General features: G+C 36.4%; 1 protein-coding gene across 2 annotated transcripts in view; it reads left to right on the top strand.

The window, feature by feature from the left end:
- The first annotated feature begins 938 nt into the window (after positions 1-938).
- Positions 939-20650, top strand: part of nrbp2a (nuclear receptor binding protein 2a) — a 32711-nt gene continuing 12999 nt past the window's right edge. Inside the window, exon 1 of one of the 2 annotated variants that reach the window (XM_079875569.1) lies at positions 939-1492. In XM_079875569.1, the coding sequence (XP_079731695.1) occupies positions 1370-1492 (123 nt within the window). In that variant the 5' untranslated portion in view covers positions 939-1369. Of the gene's footprint in view, positions 1493-17376; positions 17407-20650 lie in introns of those variants that run through there. The other variant, XM_079875570.1, reaches the window with a different exon arrangement.

Raw genomic sequence — 20650 nt, 5'->3', positions numbered from 1 at the left:
TAAAGCAGAAAAGTATTTTTGTCAAGTGTGTTTATATATGCCAATTGGTTTGATGTATGCTATTGTATGTGATTTGAGAAAGTGTATTAAGAGTCTGAGGGAAGTTTTCACACATGTCTAAACCCAGTCACTCCATTTAAATACTAGTTTCAAAACTCATGCAAGCCTTGACTTGAGAAATACTAAATCACATACACAATTCACTGTTTACACCCACTGCTTACAGACTTCTCATTTACAGTTTACCCCACTGTTAGTGTTTATTTAGAAACTAAAGGGTTCTGTCAGGCACTTCATACATAGCCATTTTAAGGGCATGGGATCATTTTATGGATATAGTTGTAATGAATTCATGTTTTTTTTAAATAATTTTTAATCTTAATTATATGCTATGAATTAAACACCTCATAAACACTCCATCAATAGAAAGAAAATGAATAATGCAATCATTAAGGGCATGGGATCATTTTATGGATATAGTTGTAATGAATTCATGTTTTTTTTTTAAATAATTTTTAATCTTAATTATATGCTATGAATTAAACACCTCATAAACACTCCATCAATAGAAAGAAAATGAATAATGCAATCATTAAAATTTCATATATATTATTTTATTTTTATTTTTTTGGCATAAAGGTTTTTTAACATTGAGTCAAGAGCCCTATGGGTTCTACATATTGAACCCTTTTTTTTTCTTAGGAACTCAAAACTATTAAATTACATTTTAAAGCAAAATTACAAAACGCGTATTGCAGTTTAAAAGTGTAGGCCATTTATAGCCCAATCACCCTTTACACTGTTTAAATTATGACTGGGGTTGAGAAATCTGACATGCACTGAATAGTTTTATGACACAAGACAGTAAAAGGATCTCTGTGTGTGCATATTGTCTAAGCTTTACGGTAGCATGTTAAAAAGAGGAAATTCAGAAAGCTCCAGCCAGTCGGGAAAGCTGGACGGAGATGAAATGATGCATGTAGGACGGACTCTTTAGTGTACAACACTGAGTATGTGTAGGGTGGATCTGACTGCGACCCACGTCTCTCACGTACGACGCTGTCTGCTTTCGGTAGCTTTATCGTTTTTCTAAGCATTCGTCAGCATGGGATTAAATTGACCATAACAGTGAATGTTTTTGCCTCGCTTTTAAAACGCTTTTCGCGAATTGTGTCCTTTTAACGGCCTGTTGCAGTATTTATATGTGACTGATGACGGAACTGTAACTTGAAATCGTGACCAGCGGTATTCGTCTCTCTTCTATATTCAATGAAACACGTTTGCAGCTACAACATCGCTGCAAGCCTCAGGAGGTCCTGCGTGCTCAGTTGGTCTTAAAGGAGCCGTCAAAGCAGCACGAAAGGGTAAAATGACTATGTCCGTTCCAGAGAACATATCGGGGTCCGGGGGGAAAGAGGAGGAGAGTGAAGAAGATGAGAGTGAAATCTTGGAGGAAAGCCCCTGCGGCCGCTGGCAGAAGCGACGGGAGCAGGTAACGTTAGGCTACGTCCAATGGGCATAGGAAGCATCGCTGTAAATATCCTACATAGACGACTGGATCAAACAAAAATGTGTATTTAACAATTATTTAAGTTGCCTACTTAAAGGGCTCTGCAAATGAAAATACATTGTATGATTTGGTTGTGGGTGGCCTCGTGATAAACCAGCCCAGTTGGTTTCTCCACATGGAGAGTTTACAATGATTTGTAGCTGTTAAACTCACTTAAGAATGGCCGTTGTAAAAAAAACAAAAAACAACAACATGTAAAACGATGCATAAATGCTTTAACAACAACTATTTGTGCTTTAAGCACATTTAACATAATTTCAGAAGTTTTACACGTAGTTTTCGTATGAGATTCAATGTAAACATTTGAGTTCACGTACAGCCCCTCCCCCTCCGCCCACGTACACGCGCACGCGCACGTAAATACAGCGCATACATATTATGTCACTAATATTTTTATTCATTTGTGTATCATATTTGCTCTTTTTTTTATGAGATAAAATGGGCGTGGAGGTGTCAGCCCCCTCTTGTCGGCTTGTGTTGAAGCGTGATCTCGGCTTTCTTTGAGATAAGTCACAGATACAGTAAACTAAAGCTTATCAGTCCTGGCACACATTCAGGCTATCTATTGTACAGGACACTGGAAACTTGTAACCCCCTCTTTTAACCATGTGCTTCTAGTAGTTCTAATTGCTGAACTTTATTTGTATGCTTATTAATGCTAATTATTTATGCTTAGACAACCTCATCCACCTAGTGTAAAATCTAATTGGATGATTTTACTTTTAAGAAGCATGCAAACCCTTGACTTCTAATTAAGCATATTTATTTTACTATTTAAAATAAAGTGGACTAGGTATTGCATGTTTTTCCTCTGAGGAAGTAGGCTACTTGTGTCATCAAGTTTACCTAAGAGTGGATTTAACCATTTAAAGTCACGACGAAATCAAAATTGACAATTGGCAGCAAGAGCAGAATGAGGGGTGGCAACGAGTATGGTATGTAAAACCGGTTATACTATATTATGAGGGATGATACCCGTATTTTATAAAGATTTAAAAGGGGAAACAATAAAACACACTTGACAATAACAGTTCCTAACTAAATATTACTGGGCACATCAACAGTTGTTTGATTCCTCTACAATAGGGGTCTCTGCTCCTGAAGGGCTACGAACAGATTTGGCTGTAATTTTCAAGTAATCCAGAACACTTTCATTAGCTGCTTCAGGTGTTTCTGATTAGGATTTAAGATACACTGTAACCCTGCTATACTGCATAACATTAAAACAACATGAAAGTGAGTAAATGATGACAGCCTTTTCATGTTTAGGTTAACTAACTATCCCTTTAAATATGATCTAATCTACATGAAGAGTACAATACTGTTGCTGAAAATGAACGCACCATTGAGTCGTTCTGGAAATGGTGTTTCTGTCTTCCTAATACTGCCTTCTGCCACTCTGTTTTGCTCTTCTTCTGCATCACTTTCTTCTTTCAGTATATCCTTCTCTCCCTCCACTGTGTATCTCCTGCCTCTGCTCTTTGCTCTTGTTCTCCTGCTTCATCTGCATCCTGCTTTGATTTTTTTTAAAGAAAAAAATTGTGGTCTATGTCTCCCTTCCTCTTCATTTGGGCCTTCTGTCGCATAGAAAACAGTCACATAAAAACACATTGATGATGGCCAGCCTATTGCATATACTTTATCCAAAAAATGTACAGGCTAGCCTATATGAAAAGTGTATTGAGCAGCTAGCTAGTGCATTGAAAATGTACATAACTGTACTGTAGCAACCACAGCTCAGGTAATTTATTTAGATTAAGGAGATAGACACATGATTGACTGTACAGCTTCTGAGCATCAAAATGATATACATAATATTGAACTATTTGTTAGGTCACGGTAATGGCTAGTAGTGTGTGCACTGATAGATCTTGGTCTGGTAGTGTTAATTAATTATTTAATTTTGTTGGTGCCAGAAAAGGTTAAATAGTGGGGGAGGGGTGAAGATAAGCGTACAGTATGTATAGTGAAATCACTATATGACAACACTGCCCCAATAAAAATTATTTAGCTTGTGCATTTTATTGTGGTGTCATTTTGGTATTTGCTTAATATTTGCTTACATTTAGGCTAGATGCAATTAGTAATTAATCCATAAATGTTGTTCAGCTAATCTCGGAGATGTCACAACTAAATTGTCAACCATTTAAAAATTAAATAAATAAACTGGTAACATTTTTTTTATTTTTTTTTAATATAATTAAGATCTTCAATATATTGTTTATTTGGCTATTTCTCCACATGAATGCAAGTTTTGTCTCCTGAAATCACTGTGATTTGGACGTCAATTTATTCTAAATCATTACACGAGACGCAACTCAAATGAAAGGTTTGCTTTGGTATGTGTGGAGAAGATTCTCACTTACCCGTCTCTGGACAAGCAGGCCCTGTTCAATGGAAAGCAAGAGCACCCTCAGTTGAAACTGTAATAATAGTATATTGGCGGAACAGATTTGTACGCTCCAGTGCATATTTGTGTTTGTGCTCAGGGAAGCGTCAAAGGTTTCTATTTACAATGTGTTTTTGTTGTGTTGAGCAGTGTATCCAATCACAGTCATGTCCGTTGATCTCTTGAAAGCAATGGCCAATCAGAAGTGTTTAAGTTACTCAGAATCTACTCACCGTCAGAGTTTTTGTACAGTGCTAAGTTCTGCATGCTCGCAAATCCTCTCATTATAACAAAGTGTAGACACAATGTAAATAGGAGATTCATTGTGCAGTGTAGATAGCTTTATCGATTATATAATAAGATTACTTTAATCAAAATTACTTTATTGGATTACTTTGTGAGATCGCGATGAACTGAGATGAATGACTACTTTTTAGTGATTATAAAGGGAGCAGTCTTTTTTTTGTGCGGTTTTTGTGCACTTTCTAGGCTATATAATCTATTTAGATTTTTAATAAAAGTTTTGTTTTTAATGCTGCTAAGAGTTTGGAAGTGACATCCACATATAAATGCAGGATTCACTCTCGAAATTGCAGTGATTGACACTGGTAACCATGGCAATCGACGGGACATAAATGTATCAAAATAGATGTGTATTAATGTAAATGTAGACTAATAGATTAAAATATTAGAATTTTCATATCAAAATATTTTTTGAAATGCTGCTGCAATTAGGCTATTTGTAAAAGTAATAACTTTTAAGTCTTGTAAATCTCTCACTGTACATTGCTATTCCTGTTATGGTGGTGCTTAGGAGCTGTTGCTTACACATTACATCTGCACTCTACTAGAGCACCCTTACTAATTTCAGAAGCACTTTCAGCAATTTGATTGTGGAATCGGGCCTGTGGACAAGAGTGCGTTCTTCTCAGTTTCAACACTTCAGTTATACTGCAAGGGCGCAGCATGCCCTCCAGTCTGTGAAATTCACAGTTAGCCTTTTACACTTAGCCTACTGCAGAGACAGAAATGTGCCTTTATCTGAATGAAATAATATCAGACATGGTTAATATTCGATATGTGCTTTTAAAGTGACCTAATCAAGGTAAGATAATCTTTTATTATGAGCCGATGGAGATGTTGACTAAGTTGACGCCCCTCCATAAACCAAAATCGAAAATTGTTTGTGCATTATATCGGTATGTGAGCTGTGACGCTGGTCAGCTTTGGGGTGGCAAAACTAATTTTTAGTGTGGCCACGCCCCTGCACGAGGGCAAAGCAACCTATAACTCTCATGAGGTCAATTCAATTCACATTTATTTGTGTAGCGCTTTTCACAATACACATCGTTTCAAAGCAGCTTTACAGAAAATGCATGAGTACACATTGCAATTTAGAGTGATTTGTTATCAGAGGTAACTGTCTAAGTTATGTATTTCAGAAATGTACATATACAAAATCACAGTTAGCAAAACATTTATTAAATTAAATAGTGTAATAATTAAAGGCAGAAACAAAGAGCTCATTGAAGTAATGAATACTTGTTTGTTAACAAATGATTATGACATTTAGAAAAATGTAGCATTGGTGCACAGGTCACAGCAATAGCAAACAACAACGACCCAATGATCCAATCAATTCCCAATGGACAAAATCAAGTCCCGCCCTACATCTTTTCTTGTTCAAGAATCCATTTCACTTGGATATACATTGGGAATTGATTGGATCATTGGGTCGTTGTTGTTTGCTATTGCTGTGACCCAATGATCCAATCAATTCCCAATGGACAAAATCAAGTCCCGCCCTGCATCTTTTCTTGTTCAAGAATCCATTTCACTTGGATATACATTGCAATAGGGAAAAAAGCAAATTGCAAAAAACTTAAGTTTCATGTTAACTAGTTGCAACTAGACTTAATTCAAATCTGTGATTAAAGTAATATTGTTTTAACTTTTTTTTTATTTTCTCAAAATTATATAAAAATGTAACTGGCATATAAATATAAATAATATAGCCTAAATATGAGCAGGTAGTATATAATGTTTTGAATTTTTTTAGGTCTAGTTTTATTTTATTTTATTTGTACAGTTTTATTTTTTAGTTATGACAACTTTTGTGTTTACTGTGTAAAAGTAACTTAATTAAAACAAATAAAATAAGCAAACAATTGCACTTAAGTTAAGCCAACAAAATTGTTTAATTCGAAATGCCTGTTATTTACAGTGTACTCAAAAGCGTGAAATATAATACACTCACTTTATGTGCATATTTGTGAATGTTTTTCATTTTATGTTTACAAGCCGTCTGAAGTTTCTCAGAGGTCAGGGGTGAGCCTCAACTCGGTGCGCCTTATGTATTCTTTTTCCTTGACACTTGATTGTGAAAAGCAATACAGATGCAAAATTCTAAATTGGATAAAAACAGTGGGACAAAGTGGCTGGAACACAACTAGTAATTATTTTCTCTTTGTGAATAGAGCTTGTAAGTGCAAGAATGTTATTAGTATGTGGCTCACTCTCTTATTGCGTCAGTGTTGTTAATGGTGCCAAAGCGCAAAGTGTTGTCTAAGAGAAGGACAGACATGCTTGAACAACAAGAGTGAAAGTTTTGTTGGCGGTGGATGTTTTCTTTTCTCAATGACTCTGACATTTAAATGGTAAGACAAGGATCATGCATCACAGCCAGGGTTGCCAGGTTTACGTAACAAAACCTGCTCAATTGCTATTCAGAACCGCCCCCAAGCACGGTCAAAACTAGCTCAATCGTAATGTAATGTGAAATTATGTAATGTTGGGAGTTTTTTGGGTAGTTACAAAACTCTGGCATTAATGTTTCGACAGTTTCAACCTTGTGGCATTAGGCTTACCAGCTTTGTATGTTCAGTAGAGTGGGCTTTACTACATTAAAAAAAATGACAATTAAAAAATATGTTTAATCAATGCAAAAACTTCTGCAATTAATTTGAGGGATATGAACATTTTGGCCGATACGGATAACCGATAATTCTTTATTTGAAAGCCGATAACCGATATATTGGCCGATAAATCTAAATCCAAATTTTTTATATAATTTGAGAACCTGATTACAAAAACAAAAGTCTCACCATTAAAAGCCATGTCCCAACAACACAATTATAATGTTTTTATTATATTTTTATGTAGCCTATAGGCTAATATGACAGTCTTGCATTGCTCATGTTGCACTAAACTGTATTTTCCTTTTTTGAAGTGATTCCAATCATATTTCAAGTAATTCAAAACCATCATGGTGAACAGTGCGCATCAATGTGTCTCAGCCAATGGCAATAATCCATTATTTATCAGCTTTAATATATATCAGCCAAATTTTCTTATTGGGCCGATTATGATAACATTAAAAATGAACATATGGTGGCCAATATATCGTGCATCCCTAATTTTACTTGTGGATAGTTCTAGCACTCCCTATAGTAAAAAAAAAAAAAAAAAGATATGATATCTCAATTATTTGACCAACAACATTAAATGGTGAGCAAATCGAGAATGGAAGTCTAGTGCAACTTAGATGTTTCTCCTGAGAAAAAGTCTCCAGGAGTTACAGAAGAGATCTCAAAATCTCAAACTGCAAAAAAAGTCTACAATAGAAAGTTGGAAATTTCATTTTTTTTATGTACACATCACACATTCCTCCAAGATCAATTTATCAGAGCTATGTTGTTCACATTCACTTTATAGATCAAGACTTATTGTATGTCAATATTTTATTTTATTGCACGAGATACATCTGAGACAAAATTTCCCCCCTGGGAAACCACGTCAACAGAGTTTTTTGAGCAGACGTTTACCACAGTTCATTCTCTACACTTAATTAGCAGCGAGCACATGTGTGTGAATGAGAAACCTGAGGTGAAAATGACTCAGTGGACAGATGGGTGAGCAATGATGTTTTCTGGTGGTGGAGTGTTATTTTTCACATGGGAATGGCACATTCAAACGAGTCCAAATCAAGTATATTGTTGGTTTCAATTATATTTTATTCTAACTTTCTTTATATCGTTATTCTGTTGTGAATTAGCACATTGTCAAGTTTAGTAGTAATTGAGGCAGCAGAATAGAGTCATTATTAAAGAGATTTCTGTGAACACAGCCAGCTTGGCTTTGCTCTTAAAGACTTTTGTTATGCAACTGTTTTCCACCGTTTTGCTCTTTCTCATAAGACTTAATAAACTTATCTTGCAATTTCATCTGATAAATGGCTGATACACAGCATGGCTATAGGTACAGCCAGAGCCAATTCTGACCTCCCTGGGGCCCTAAAATTCTGTTAAGGGGCCCTCATACCTGACCCATGAGCCATGTAAACCATTTGCCTTTGCCACACAGTCACACCTGACACCCCAGTGCTCCCACTCCTTTAACTAGTACTAATGAAAATGTCATTTCTGCATGCGCGCATATGAACTCATGTTAACGCGTGACGCGGTTATCTTTTACGAGCTGCAGTTAATAAACAAACACCGTTGCCCTTTGTCGTTTATCAAACGTAATAAATGCTTGTATTTCACTCTCACTTTTTTTGTCAGGCACAAAGTCACAGAACACAGCCCTGGAAGTGGACGGCATTAGCAAGCAAGACACAGAAAGACCAAAAGATGCACTGCCCATCTGGGATAGACAGACAGACAGACTAGAGAGAGATGCACATCAACTTAAAGGGTTAGTTCACCCAAAAATGAAAATTCTGTCAGTAATTACTCACCCTCATGTTGTTCCAACCATGTAAGTCTTTCGTTCATCTTCGGAACACAAATTAAGATATTTTTGATGAAATCTGACAGAATTTTGACTCCTCCATAGGCTTCCAGTGTGACCGAAACTCACCGGCCCAGAATAGTTATTAAAACATCGTTAAAATAGTCCAAGTAACTACAGTGGCACTACATTAAGTTTATCATGCGACGAGAATACTTTTTGTGCGCAAAAACAAACAAAAATAACGACTTTATTCCACTTTTCATTTCCTTCTCTCTGGGCCTCGTAGTGTTTTTGCGCTGCGCGTCTGTGTTGCACGTCATCACGCAACACACACATGACCGGCGTCGGCCAATAGTGAGCCTACGTGGTGACGTGTAACACAGACGCGCTGCGCAAAAACACTACGCGAACCAACTAGACATCCAGAGAGAAGGAAATGAATAGTGGAATAAAGTCGTTATTTTTGTTTGTTTTTGCGCACAAAAAGTATTCTCGTCGCTTTATAAACTTAAGATTGAGCCACTGGAGTCACTTGGACTATATTAACGATCTCTTTAATAACTTTTCTGGGCCAGCAAGTTTCGGTCACACTGGAAGCCTATGGAGGAGTGAAACATGGCTCAGATTTCATCAAAAATATCTTAATTTGTGTTCCGAAGATGAACGAAGGTCTTACGCGGTTGGAACAACATGAGGGTGAGTAATTACTGACAGAATTTTAATTTTTGGGTGAACTAACCCTTTAAAGGGGTGGTTGATTATGATTTCACTTTTTTAACTTTAGTTAGTGTGTAATGTTGCTGTTTGAGCATAAACAACATCTGCAAAGTTACAATACTCAAAGTTCAAAGCAAAGGGAGATATTTTATTTTAAAGAAATTGCTTTTTAAGGACTACAACAAATGGCTGGTAGGGACTACAGGACATTCCTCCCGGGTTAGTGACATCACCAACGCTAGAATTTACATAAACCCGCCCCCGGGAACACGATTTATAGATTATCAACATAGAATATGCTAATCAATGACTAGAAGATAACTACACATAAGCTAAAGCTACATAAATTCATCAACTAACCAATCAGAAATGTTCTGTTGCATTCTACATGTTGTCACTTCTTCTTGAGTCTCTCTATCTTGGCTGAATCCGATTTGAAAAAAAGGCTAAAAGTTTTTGAAATTTTCAGGGGGGGGGGGGGGGGGGGGGGTACCATTATTTTTTTATCAGCTGTCTTCCCTAAAGTTTAAACACTGCAATAACTAAATCTATTACAAAGGAGTGCGCTGGGTTACAGATTACATAGTCAATGGAAAATCGGGGAAGGCGAAAAGTGTGCACGAGTTCTTGTCTGACCAAAATGAGCCACATTCCAGAAACTAAAAAAGCCCAGTCATCATCACTTTCCTAAGGACATCAGTGCATGCATAGGAAGAGAATAATTAGCCTGTGAAGGAGGCTCAGTAGGACTAAAGTTCACCTAGTCTCTGTGTTTAATGAGCAATGCTAATGAAATGTTCTAACAGTTAGATCTTTGACTGTAAAATTTTCCCAGAGGCAAGTGCTTTTCATGGCTGTGCCTGCATTTACGAACGGCTTTGCGTTACAGGCACCCTCATTGACACAAATCTGCGTACACTTACTCATTCTGCTCAGCATGCATATCATCTCTGTCTCCCTCTCCGGTCTTTCTGTCTTTGACTCGCACACACCAACACAAATGAAAGCACATTCACTAGCACGTAGTAAATGTTGTCTTTAACTGCACATTGCCAATGGATTAGCCTTGCCAACCCAATGATCTCATGATCATGTTTTTCAAGGAGACACTTTACTTGCTTTGACATGGCAATGTAATAGCCAATTGCATAGTAGCATTTAGTTTCATTGTTGTTGGTCTTTTTGACTAGTGGTTCTGAACTGATGGTTTGTGACAAACATCGCAGCAGATCTGTTCTGGCAGGGCCGCAGGAAACAATGGTAAATGCAAATGAGATGCAACCAGTAACCATATAACATGCACATTAAGGATACCAAAATAAATAGGCTTATTTTAATGTTAATAATTTAGCATTTGTGTTGGATATATAAATTACATTATGTAAAATTTGGGTCTTGAAGCAAAAACAGTTGAGAACTTACTTTTTCACACAGGCTAATATTACAGTGTAGGCTGTGTGATACAGATACTATTTATTTGTATAAATCATGTCATAAACAATGATAGAAGCATTTAAACCTTTCTAATATCACCTGGTATCTTGATCTATGATGTTCACTGTCAATAGTCTATTTTCATATAGCGTCAGGCAGTTGTTGCTTAAGGCAAAGTTAGTTTTGCATTTAGCCTGCCTTTTTAATTCAGTCCTCACAATGACAAAAGATTCCACAAGCATTTGTGAAAAATGCAAAATACATGCTTGAGGTCTAAAAGGTGAATAAGCTAATGGATAGTTTGCATTTTTCACAGTTGCTTATGGAGTCTTTTGTCATTCCCCAGAAAGGGAACGAACCTTTCTACTGGAGTGTAGAAAGAGAGGCTATACATAGTGATACTAGAGAGGAAAAAGATTGCCTTAAAATACCTCACTTTTCTGTCTTTAAGAGATTCACTGTGTTTCAGGCGAGCAGACAGAAGATTCCTGTGTCTGTCAGGCAGGGACGTGCACAGGAATTTTGAGGGGCAGTTGCTCTGACCTGAAAAAAGGTCTACATCTCTGACGTTTATAACAAACCAAACCGTTTGAAAATCGGTAGAAAATTGAGCAAGTTATGGTTATTTAAAAGTACATGCACCATTAAAACACTGTTACGAGTGAGCGAGCTGTCTGTGGCAAGATGGCCGCCACGTGCGGACGTCGACCTCCATTGGCCAGCAGCGCGCACGAGACATCTAGCCTTTATTATGATATCTATGGTGTTTATGTCCAAACTCAATGCCTCATATCATGGTCTTTTTATTATTTATAAAGATTGCAAAACGTCAGAGATGACAGGTTTATGATATACAACTTTGTAAACAGTATACAAAATGTATTAACAATATGTTAAATGTCACCAAAATACACGAGAACAAGAGTTTCTCATATTATTGTTTTTTTTTAAATTATTATTATTATTTTTTTAATTATTTTTTATGTTTTAAATTTGAAAAGAAATAATCTGGATTGAATTGACAGATGGGGAAAACTCGCTTCTAATAAAAAAAATAAAATATAAAAAAACCGCTTAAATTTCGGGAAAAAATACGATCCTTTTTTAACCTTTTGACTTCCCGTACATTCAGTTGTGCTTCTTGCTCGTATTCAGTTCTGATGGTACGTATGGTAACTGGGCAACTACGTATGATTTGTAGTATGATTGCGTAAAGGGAACAGGAATTCCGGTAGGGAACAGAATCGACTGCTACACCGGTCACGTGCAGCACTGCAGCCACGTAAACAGAGTTTGCCCTTCCCCTACTGACTTTCACTTTTGGTGCCCGAATGGAAGTGAATGAGGCTTTGGTTGTTGTTGTTTTTTTGTTTTTTTTAAATCTAGGCCTACGTGAAATTCTGCATCCATTGTACGATTTATTAATTATTTTTTTACCCCTCGGAAGGGCAACGTGAGTCGAGAAGGGCATATGGGCAGTTGCCCGGGCAACCTGAGCAACCCCCCTGTGCACGTCCCTGCTGTCAGGATTACAGATAGAAAACTATGTGTGTTGGCCACATTCACACAACCTTTCAAACTAAAGCAATTGTTTTGGATAACACTTTATTATGATTCACAGAATTGCTTTTGCACAGATCACCCATAGACACCCATGTTTTTAGATTGTATTTCTTTGCACTGTGTCTAGTAGGGCTGTGTGTTGTGACATTATAGCTGGGAAATGGTAGAGAGGGTAGAGATTCTGTTATACCTGTTTATGCCGTTGATGACGTCATCAGATTCAAAGATGCTATTTAGTGTTGTTGGTAAAGACTGTTTTCACTAACTCTGCCAACTATTGCTCAGACAATTTATCATATGTACAAATAGCATATCATGTCTATTTACTCTTCATCTAAATGGTATCATTTACTATTTGCACTTTTACAATATTTATTAAGATGCTATTTGTTGTTATTTACTGGAGCGATGTAAACAGTTTAGGCCACTGCCGACGGGTTCACTGATTATAATGGGAGCAACCACGGCACGGATGTCTGGCGTAAACGTGTGGAACTGTAAGTGGTGGTGGTTGCCGAGCAACATGACAATGCGGCTCATTAATAGAGAATTCTACTGTGCAGTCACACCGACACCGTCACTGTCAGGAAACATACGTGATTCATCTAGTCATATTTATAATGCATTACAGTTTGGAATCTCAAGCGTTATTAAGCTGATTTTGAATATATCTTATCATTCATTTGTTGTGAATAATGTAATTAGGGATGCACGATATATCGGCATTAGCCGATATATGTTCATTTTTAATGTTATCATTATCGGCCCGATAAGAAAATTTGGCTGATTATATGAAAGCCTAAATTATGGATTATTTCCTTCAGCTGAGACACTTCAGATGCATGCTGATTGGAATCAATTAAAAAGGAAAATACAGTGAAGTCTACACCATGTGCAGCGCAAGTCTGTCATAAATTGGCTACATAAAATTATGAGAAAATTATCATAATAGTGTGCTTGGGACATGACTTTTAATGGTGAGAGACTTTTGTTTTTGTAATCAGGCTCTCAAATTTGGATTTAGATTTATCGGCCAATATATCGGTTATCGGCTTTTAAAATTTAAAGAATTATCGGTCATCTGTATCAGCCGAAATGTTCATATCGGTGCATCCCTAAATGTAATGATATTTGAATTTCCATTTCAGGGTTGAGTTTCATGCAATGATATTTATGCAACTGTTCAAAAGTTTGGGGTCAGTAATAATTTTTTTATAATGTAAAGTCTTTTATAATGTTACAAAAGATTTCTATTTTTTTTCAACATTGATAATAGGAAATGGCTGCTGAAAATTCAAATTCCTTCACAGGAATAAATGAATTTAAATTGTAATAATATTGCACAATATTGCTGTTTTTACTGTATTTTTGATCCAATAAAGGCACCCTTGTTGAGCATAAAAATATTTCAGATCCCAAACTTTTGAACAGTTTATATTGAGATATTACTGTGACAAAAAAAAAAAACACCCTCAAACCATAATATAAGATTTTGATCATGCCGCACACTCCTGGTTAGGGGTGTAACGATATTCAAACCGAACCGAAAAACCGCGATACACCACCCACGATACGTATCGCGATACTCTCATGGCGTATCGAGGACGCCCCGCCCCCTGCTGTCCCGGCCCAGCGGACCTCATGTCTTATGTGTACACAACGAATACAGCGTTATAGCCTAACCACCATTAACACCCCATAATAGCAAGCTCCGTATTTTGTTACTTTCGATAATAAACAAGGTGTAATCTTTCAAATTCTGTCTATTTGTTCACGAAATTCAAACAATAAATGCCGTTTTGGCGCTCTTTGATGTGGCGTGACAGATCACTGCACTAGCTCCTCATTTAAAAGCGGCAGCGCGGAGCGCGAGTAAACGCGATTCTCTTCCTCAGTTACAGAATAAACATGAATGGACACCTGAAGGTATGTTAAAAGATACAGTATACTTACTGAAAAGCATTATAACTTGTGTAATCAATCGATCAGTGTTTCAGCAGCGGAAAGACGCCAATAAAACGTCTTAGTTTGTCACATAGCCTTATATTTACCTCAGGCAAGTCATTCAGTGCCCACAGCTTGTTGGTTCCTAAATGAACTCTTGCACTAAATAAATGCAATATATTAGCCTATATAATATATTTTACTTAACATGTTAATGATTGATATCTTGATTATTTAATGTAGCCTATGTTTTAAATATCTGTCATGAAAATGACAGCAACTGTGTAAATATTTATATTTCAATAACAAATTAGTGTAGAAAACATGTTAATGAGAAAACTGCCTTATGTGCAGTTTACATGTTTTCATACAATGTGTTGAGTGATTATTATATCTAAAAATAAATAGTATCTGAAATTAGGCTAAAAGTCTAGGCTCTGTTGTTAACCTTTAAGGTTATAGTAATGAGTGGGCTCCCTATATAGTTTACAGCATTATTTAGCAGATCTTTTTTTTTTTTTTATCCTTGCGAAAAGTTTAACTGTAATTGAATTATTTTAAAGACAAATACAGAATTTGTTCATTAAACCACTGTAAAAAAAAGAAGCAGCAATTTTAGCTTTCTAAACCCCCCACCCCACTGAACCGAACCGAACCGAACCGGGATGTCAAAACCGTGGGGCGTACCGAACCGTCAGTTTTGTGTATCGTTACACCCCTACTCCTGGTGTATTTGTACTGTCATTATCAGACACTCACAGGTAATGGACCCTCTCACCCAATGATAGGTGGTGGTGATGCATTTACACTAATTAAACCAGTGGAGAGGAACAGCAGACTAATTTGAGAGAGAGAGAGAGAGAGAGAGAGAGAGAGAGAGAGAGAGAGAGAGAGAGAGAGAGCAGACTAATTTGAGAGAGAGAGAGAGAGAGAGAGAGAGAGCAGACTAATTTGAGAGAGAGAGAGAGAGAGAGAGAGAGAGAGAGAGAGAGAGAGAGAGAGAGAGAGAGAGAGAGACTTGGCTAATGGCCAGTGTAAAGCAAAACCAGCAAACGCCATCTGTCTCACTGCATTAAGCCATTCAAATGGTATTTCTCTATCTCGCTTGCTCTTAGTGCATGAGCATTTGTCCAGTTAGGAAAACAATTATGTTGGCCTTATGCTGACCGCTGCTCATCTTTCTTCGACACACTATATTATCAAGATGGCTGTGTTTGGCACTGGGCTCTAGAAGATTGTGCCAGCCTCTCTCTAAGTCCCTGAAGACTAGCAGAGTTAGTTTCCCGTGAAACAAGGATCTCTTGTTTTAGAGATTTGTTTTGTACCCGTACATTACATTTTAATTGTATTTAACACAATTTTAATTTAGAATGGACAATGAAACATTTAGCTGAACCTTAACATTCGCTTAGGTTGAAGTTGACTTAAAGGGATAGTTCACCCAAAAATGAAAACTGTTTCATCATGCGCTCATGTTGTTCCAAGCCTGTCCAACTTTCTTTATTTTCTGTGGAACACAAAATAACATTTTGAAGATGTTCAGATCCAAACAGCATTGATTTGACCCCAATTACTCAAGCATTTGTCAAAATATCTTCTTTTGATATAATTTTCATTTTTGGATTGGGTTTTTGTTATACTGCTTTCAGTAGCATGGATTTGGATGTCGCAGAGACCCTATTCGAGACCTCTGATATAGATATTATTGTATTTCTAAACCACTTAGGTTTTCTGCATCACTTTTAAAGTTTCCTCTTTTCCGAATTCAAAGTAAAACTGAATGTGTCCTTTAAAAAAAACAGCCACACAATTTCAATTCCATCTGTCTGTTTCAGATGCAGAACTGTTTTTTTACCACCTTCAACTGCAGTTAGTGTAAGATTCACTTTTTTTGTCAGGAGTTACACTGATTAATTGTGCAAGAGTAATCTGCTGTGCTTCTTCAATTAGTTGAGACAATGCCTCTATTCATAGATGTGAATTTAGAGATGCTAGATGACAGCAATAGGTTGTTCGAACTTATTAGTGTCATGTGTGAGTCTACAGAATGAGCTTTTGATGACAGCTTGAGTATTTCAGCTCACTCATGCTCTTAAGAATCCCAAATGAATCTCATGTGACTGACTAGCAGTAACTAGACCAGAACTGTCAGATACAAGTTATAACTGAAATTCCATCCAGCTTTCAGCTTTACTTCCTCAGGTGAGGGTTAAATAATGGCTAAAATCATTATTTAATCTTCCCTAATGATTTATTTACATAGTTCCCATGGTCCTGGAAAGCCTGCAAATATCAAATTGTTTTCCAGGCTTGAAAATGTAAATTAATAAACTCTTAAGTTATGGGAAAAAAAATGTAGAAAATTAAATTTTCTTGTTTTATTCTGCTCTGTTTTTTTCATCTGCTAGATATTATATATATGTAAAGTAAAACTTGCTTGAAAGCCATCATTTTTGGTTTGTGAGCTTTTTTTTTAGTTCTTTTCAGTGAATCAGACAGATTCACAAATTAGTCTAAATTATTTATTAGCAAATCATTCTGAATTGTTTAAATTCAGGTGCATAAAATGCATTTCTGTGAAATATTAATTTGTGATAAATATATAGCTTCTTTATATGTTTACCCGCCCCTGATATTTTAACAAGTATTATGTATTTATAAAGAACAGGCATGGAGCAGATGGTATTTTTGATCCATTTGTGGATTATGCTGTGCTGTGCCTTTGTGTAAGCATGTGCACATACTTAATTCCCCTACTCATTTACATATTAATAACCATTGCTATCATTATACATTATATGAAACCCCAGACCTTTTGTGGCATAATCATGGTGTAATACATAAAATGATTTGCATGTCATTCCAAACCTGGTCCCATTCCCTACTTTTTTTTATTCTTCTGTAGAACACAAAAGAAGATATTTTGAAAAATGTCGGGATCCAGGCAACATTGGAGCCCACTGACTTCCATTGTATGGACAAAATACATATTTCTAAAAATATCTTCTTTTATGTTCCACAGAAGAAAGTCTTACTGGTTTGGAATGACATGAGGGTGAGTAAATGATGACAGAATTGTCTTTTCTTTTTTTTTGGATGGAGTATCTCTTTAGGGAGTAGAATGTGTTTTAGTATTTGAAATTGTTTTTCACAATGTCACAAGTAAGACAATTGACTCCTATATGCAGCTTCCCATATTCATGTGTCACTCTTGTAATCTAGGAGAACTTTGTTTACATGAGTTTAATTTGTTTTAAAGTCCCCCTGTAGTCAATAATTTTATCCCTTAAAACTCATATTTGATCACCAAAATAACATGTTTTTCCTGTGCATATGCATATCACACCAGCTCAGAGATTTACTCAGTCAACTCGTATACATATATCAGAATGGTAAAGCGTTTTATGTATCGCTCTCTACAACGTCGGACACATAACGGTGTGTCGATTAGACTTTTGCTTGACTACATTATCAAACATCGAATAATGTGTTGCTAATGTTAGACAAACCATGATCCCGTTTTTCATCTCAGAGTCAGACAGCTGCCTTCTAAAAATCAGCATCCTTACAAACGCTTTGAACAACTTAGATGGTCTGTGGAATATAGTTCATCATATAGTTCATCATAACTGTAATATAATATAAATCCGGTTACACTTTATTTTAAGGTGTCATTGTTACAGTGTAATTATATATTTAAGTACTGAGTAATATTAATTAACTACATGTACTTACTATAGGGATAGGGTAGGATTAGGATTTGGTTGAGGGTTAGTTGCATGTAATTATGCATAATTTATTGTTATTACTATGGTAAGTACATGTAACATGTAACAAGGACACTGTAAAATAAAGTTTTACCATAAATCCTATACTTAATTAACCTGCTATATTGCTAAATGTACCCGATTTTTCTTTTTCTTTTTTTTTCATATGAACAGGAAAATACGGGGATAACCTGGCTTCTCTTGAGACTTCCCTTTTAGTTTGCTGTAAATGATATGCTAAAGTATGTTGATGTGATTGGTTACAAGGTAGTTTGTGACGTGAGAAACACCAGCAGTTTCAAACCGCGTCTTTTTTTCCCTGCAGTTTTGAGGAGAAAATACTATACAATGGTGTTGACTTATGAATGTGCAGAAGATGGCTTGTCTTAAAGCATATTAAAAGCACCACGCACATAGACATATAAACAACATTAAAAACTTGATTTTCAAGGGGGTCTTTAAGACACGATTGTGATTGTTGCATTCAGGCTGATCTCTCAACCAACCAAAAACTAGGCTACTTGTTTATCTTATCAAAGCTGTATAGTTTTGGTTTGGTTGCTGCAGGTGTTCTTCGCTTGGCACAGCTTTGGAAAATACCAGTTTTCAGAACTTTGCAACAGAAAGCGAAAGCTAGTAGAGGAAGAAAAAGAACCTCTGGAAAAGGCGAGCTTTCAGTAGGTTCACACCATGGCTTCCCACATCTTTAGCGTCACAATGCAGGGCATTCATGAGTCGTGAGTGTGGTGACTAACACTGTTTTGTGTGGACATCACATCATGCTTTTATTCTATAATGCTCTTTGTTTACTTTCCTCTTTTTGTCCTGCTCTCTATTTCTCTTTTTACTAAGTCATCTGATGTCGTCTGCTACATATTGCACCTTTCTTTGTTTATGATCCCTACAAGTCCATCAGCATTGATCGTTTTTCGCATTAACCCCTCATTCAAAGCTAGAGCTCTCATCTCGGTTAATGCTGCAGACTTCAATCCTACAAGCCGGCTGTGACAGATCCTCACTTCAAAAGTGCCACTCTTGCTCAAACCCAGTGGTGCACTTGTCCTGATGTGGCTTTTAAAATGTTCAGGTTTATGTAATAAAGTGGTGCATTAGGCACCACTGGGCTTCTGAATCTTTATGTGTAGAACAATACCATCCTGCAGATCACAAACAGCAACTGAGCAACTCCTACTTTAAAAAACACACCTACTTTGTTCTGTTTACCCGAAAGCAGCGGTATTCATCACTTACTGCTGATTTTGCCTACTCTTTTATTTCATATGTGAGTGCAAGATAAAAAGTTGAGCGCTTTGGGAGAGGGACGCCCTGAGGCAGGAGTTGAAAATATGACGCATCTGTCAGCCTTCTTTCTTTGGTAGAAGTTGCACAATACAGCTTAAGCTGGTAGAGGATGCAATGAAAGCTTGATGAGTTTGACACTTTACCCGTAGGATTATCACGTTGAATAGTTCCTTTGAGTGACTGCCAAGTGTGTGATTCTCAGGAATGGTCCAACTGATAGCATGCTCTTCTCAGAGCGTCTAGGTACCTGACGATCAGCGGTGATTGTGATTCATTCCATTTTGACAGTTTGTAATTCTCAATAACTCTAAGGGAAATGTTTAACCAGTAATTTTTAAACCAGGATTAACAAGACCCTTGTTTTGGTCAGACTCACTGGAGTCTCTCAGTATGAGTACCTGTTCAATATAGTATGACTAGCTTAGAAAGTTATCCTGCTTTTGTGGAAGAAAAATACTACGCCCCTCTTTTCTGACTGGCTGTCCATACTCACTTCTACGTTACACCTGGAAACAATTAGATACACCATTTCTGGGAATTCTGTAAAATTCGACAAAAAGTGGGAACCAGTTTTTACTTTTTTGTCTAGCCACAAGGACTGATATATTTATTATTTATTTCAGATTTGTAACATTTACTTTTTGCAATTATTGTGATTATACTTTGTTATAGAGGTTGGCCTTGTATATCGTCATCCTCCCCTTTAGTTTTATTTTTGCATATTGCACAGATTTTTGTTATATTAAGGGTCTTTTTGTCTGTTTTTGATGTTTGAAAAACCATTTAAAAAAAAAAACAAGACCCTTGTTCCATTTTTTGCTGTTCATATTAAACCCTGGGTTAGCAATTAATCCTTGTAAGATTTTTCAAAAAGGTTTCACACTGCACTAGAGCTGCACAATTCTGGATAAATTGAGAATCGCGACTTTTCATTTAAAATCTCCCATGATTCTGAATAGACAATTGAACAAAATAATAGTAAATAAATACTAGAGGTTCTGACAAACTGTTAATTGCTGCAGTCTATTTAAAATATTTAATTAATGTATATTAACTATTTTAAAAAATCTGTTTGAATTAAAGATTCAGTGACTCAATCCTGAAGACTTCACTTTTTCATTACTGGATGAATCAGCGTTTTTAAACAAACCTCTTGAATGATTCAATGACAATTTTTTTTCTTTTTTTTAGCTTTTTTTTCCAAATATAACAATAAAACCAACGAACGTC

The sequence above is a fragment of the Squalius cephalus genome (genome assembly GCF_949319135.1).
Source record: "Squalius cephalus genome assembly, chromosome: 7".
Lineage (NCBI taxonomy): Eukaryota > Metazoa > Chordata > Actinopteri > Cypriniformes > Leuciscidae > Squalius > Squalius cephalus.
Note: the sequence above shows the minus strand (reverse complement) of the source record. Positions and strands in the feature narration are given on the sequence as shown.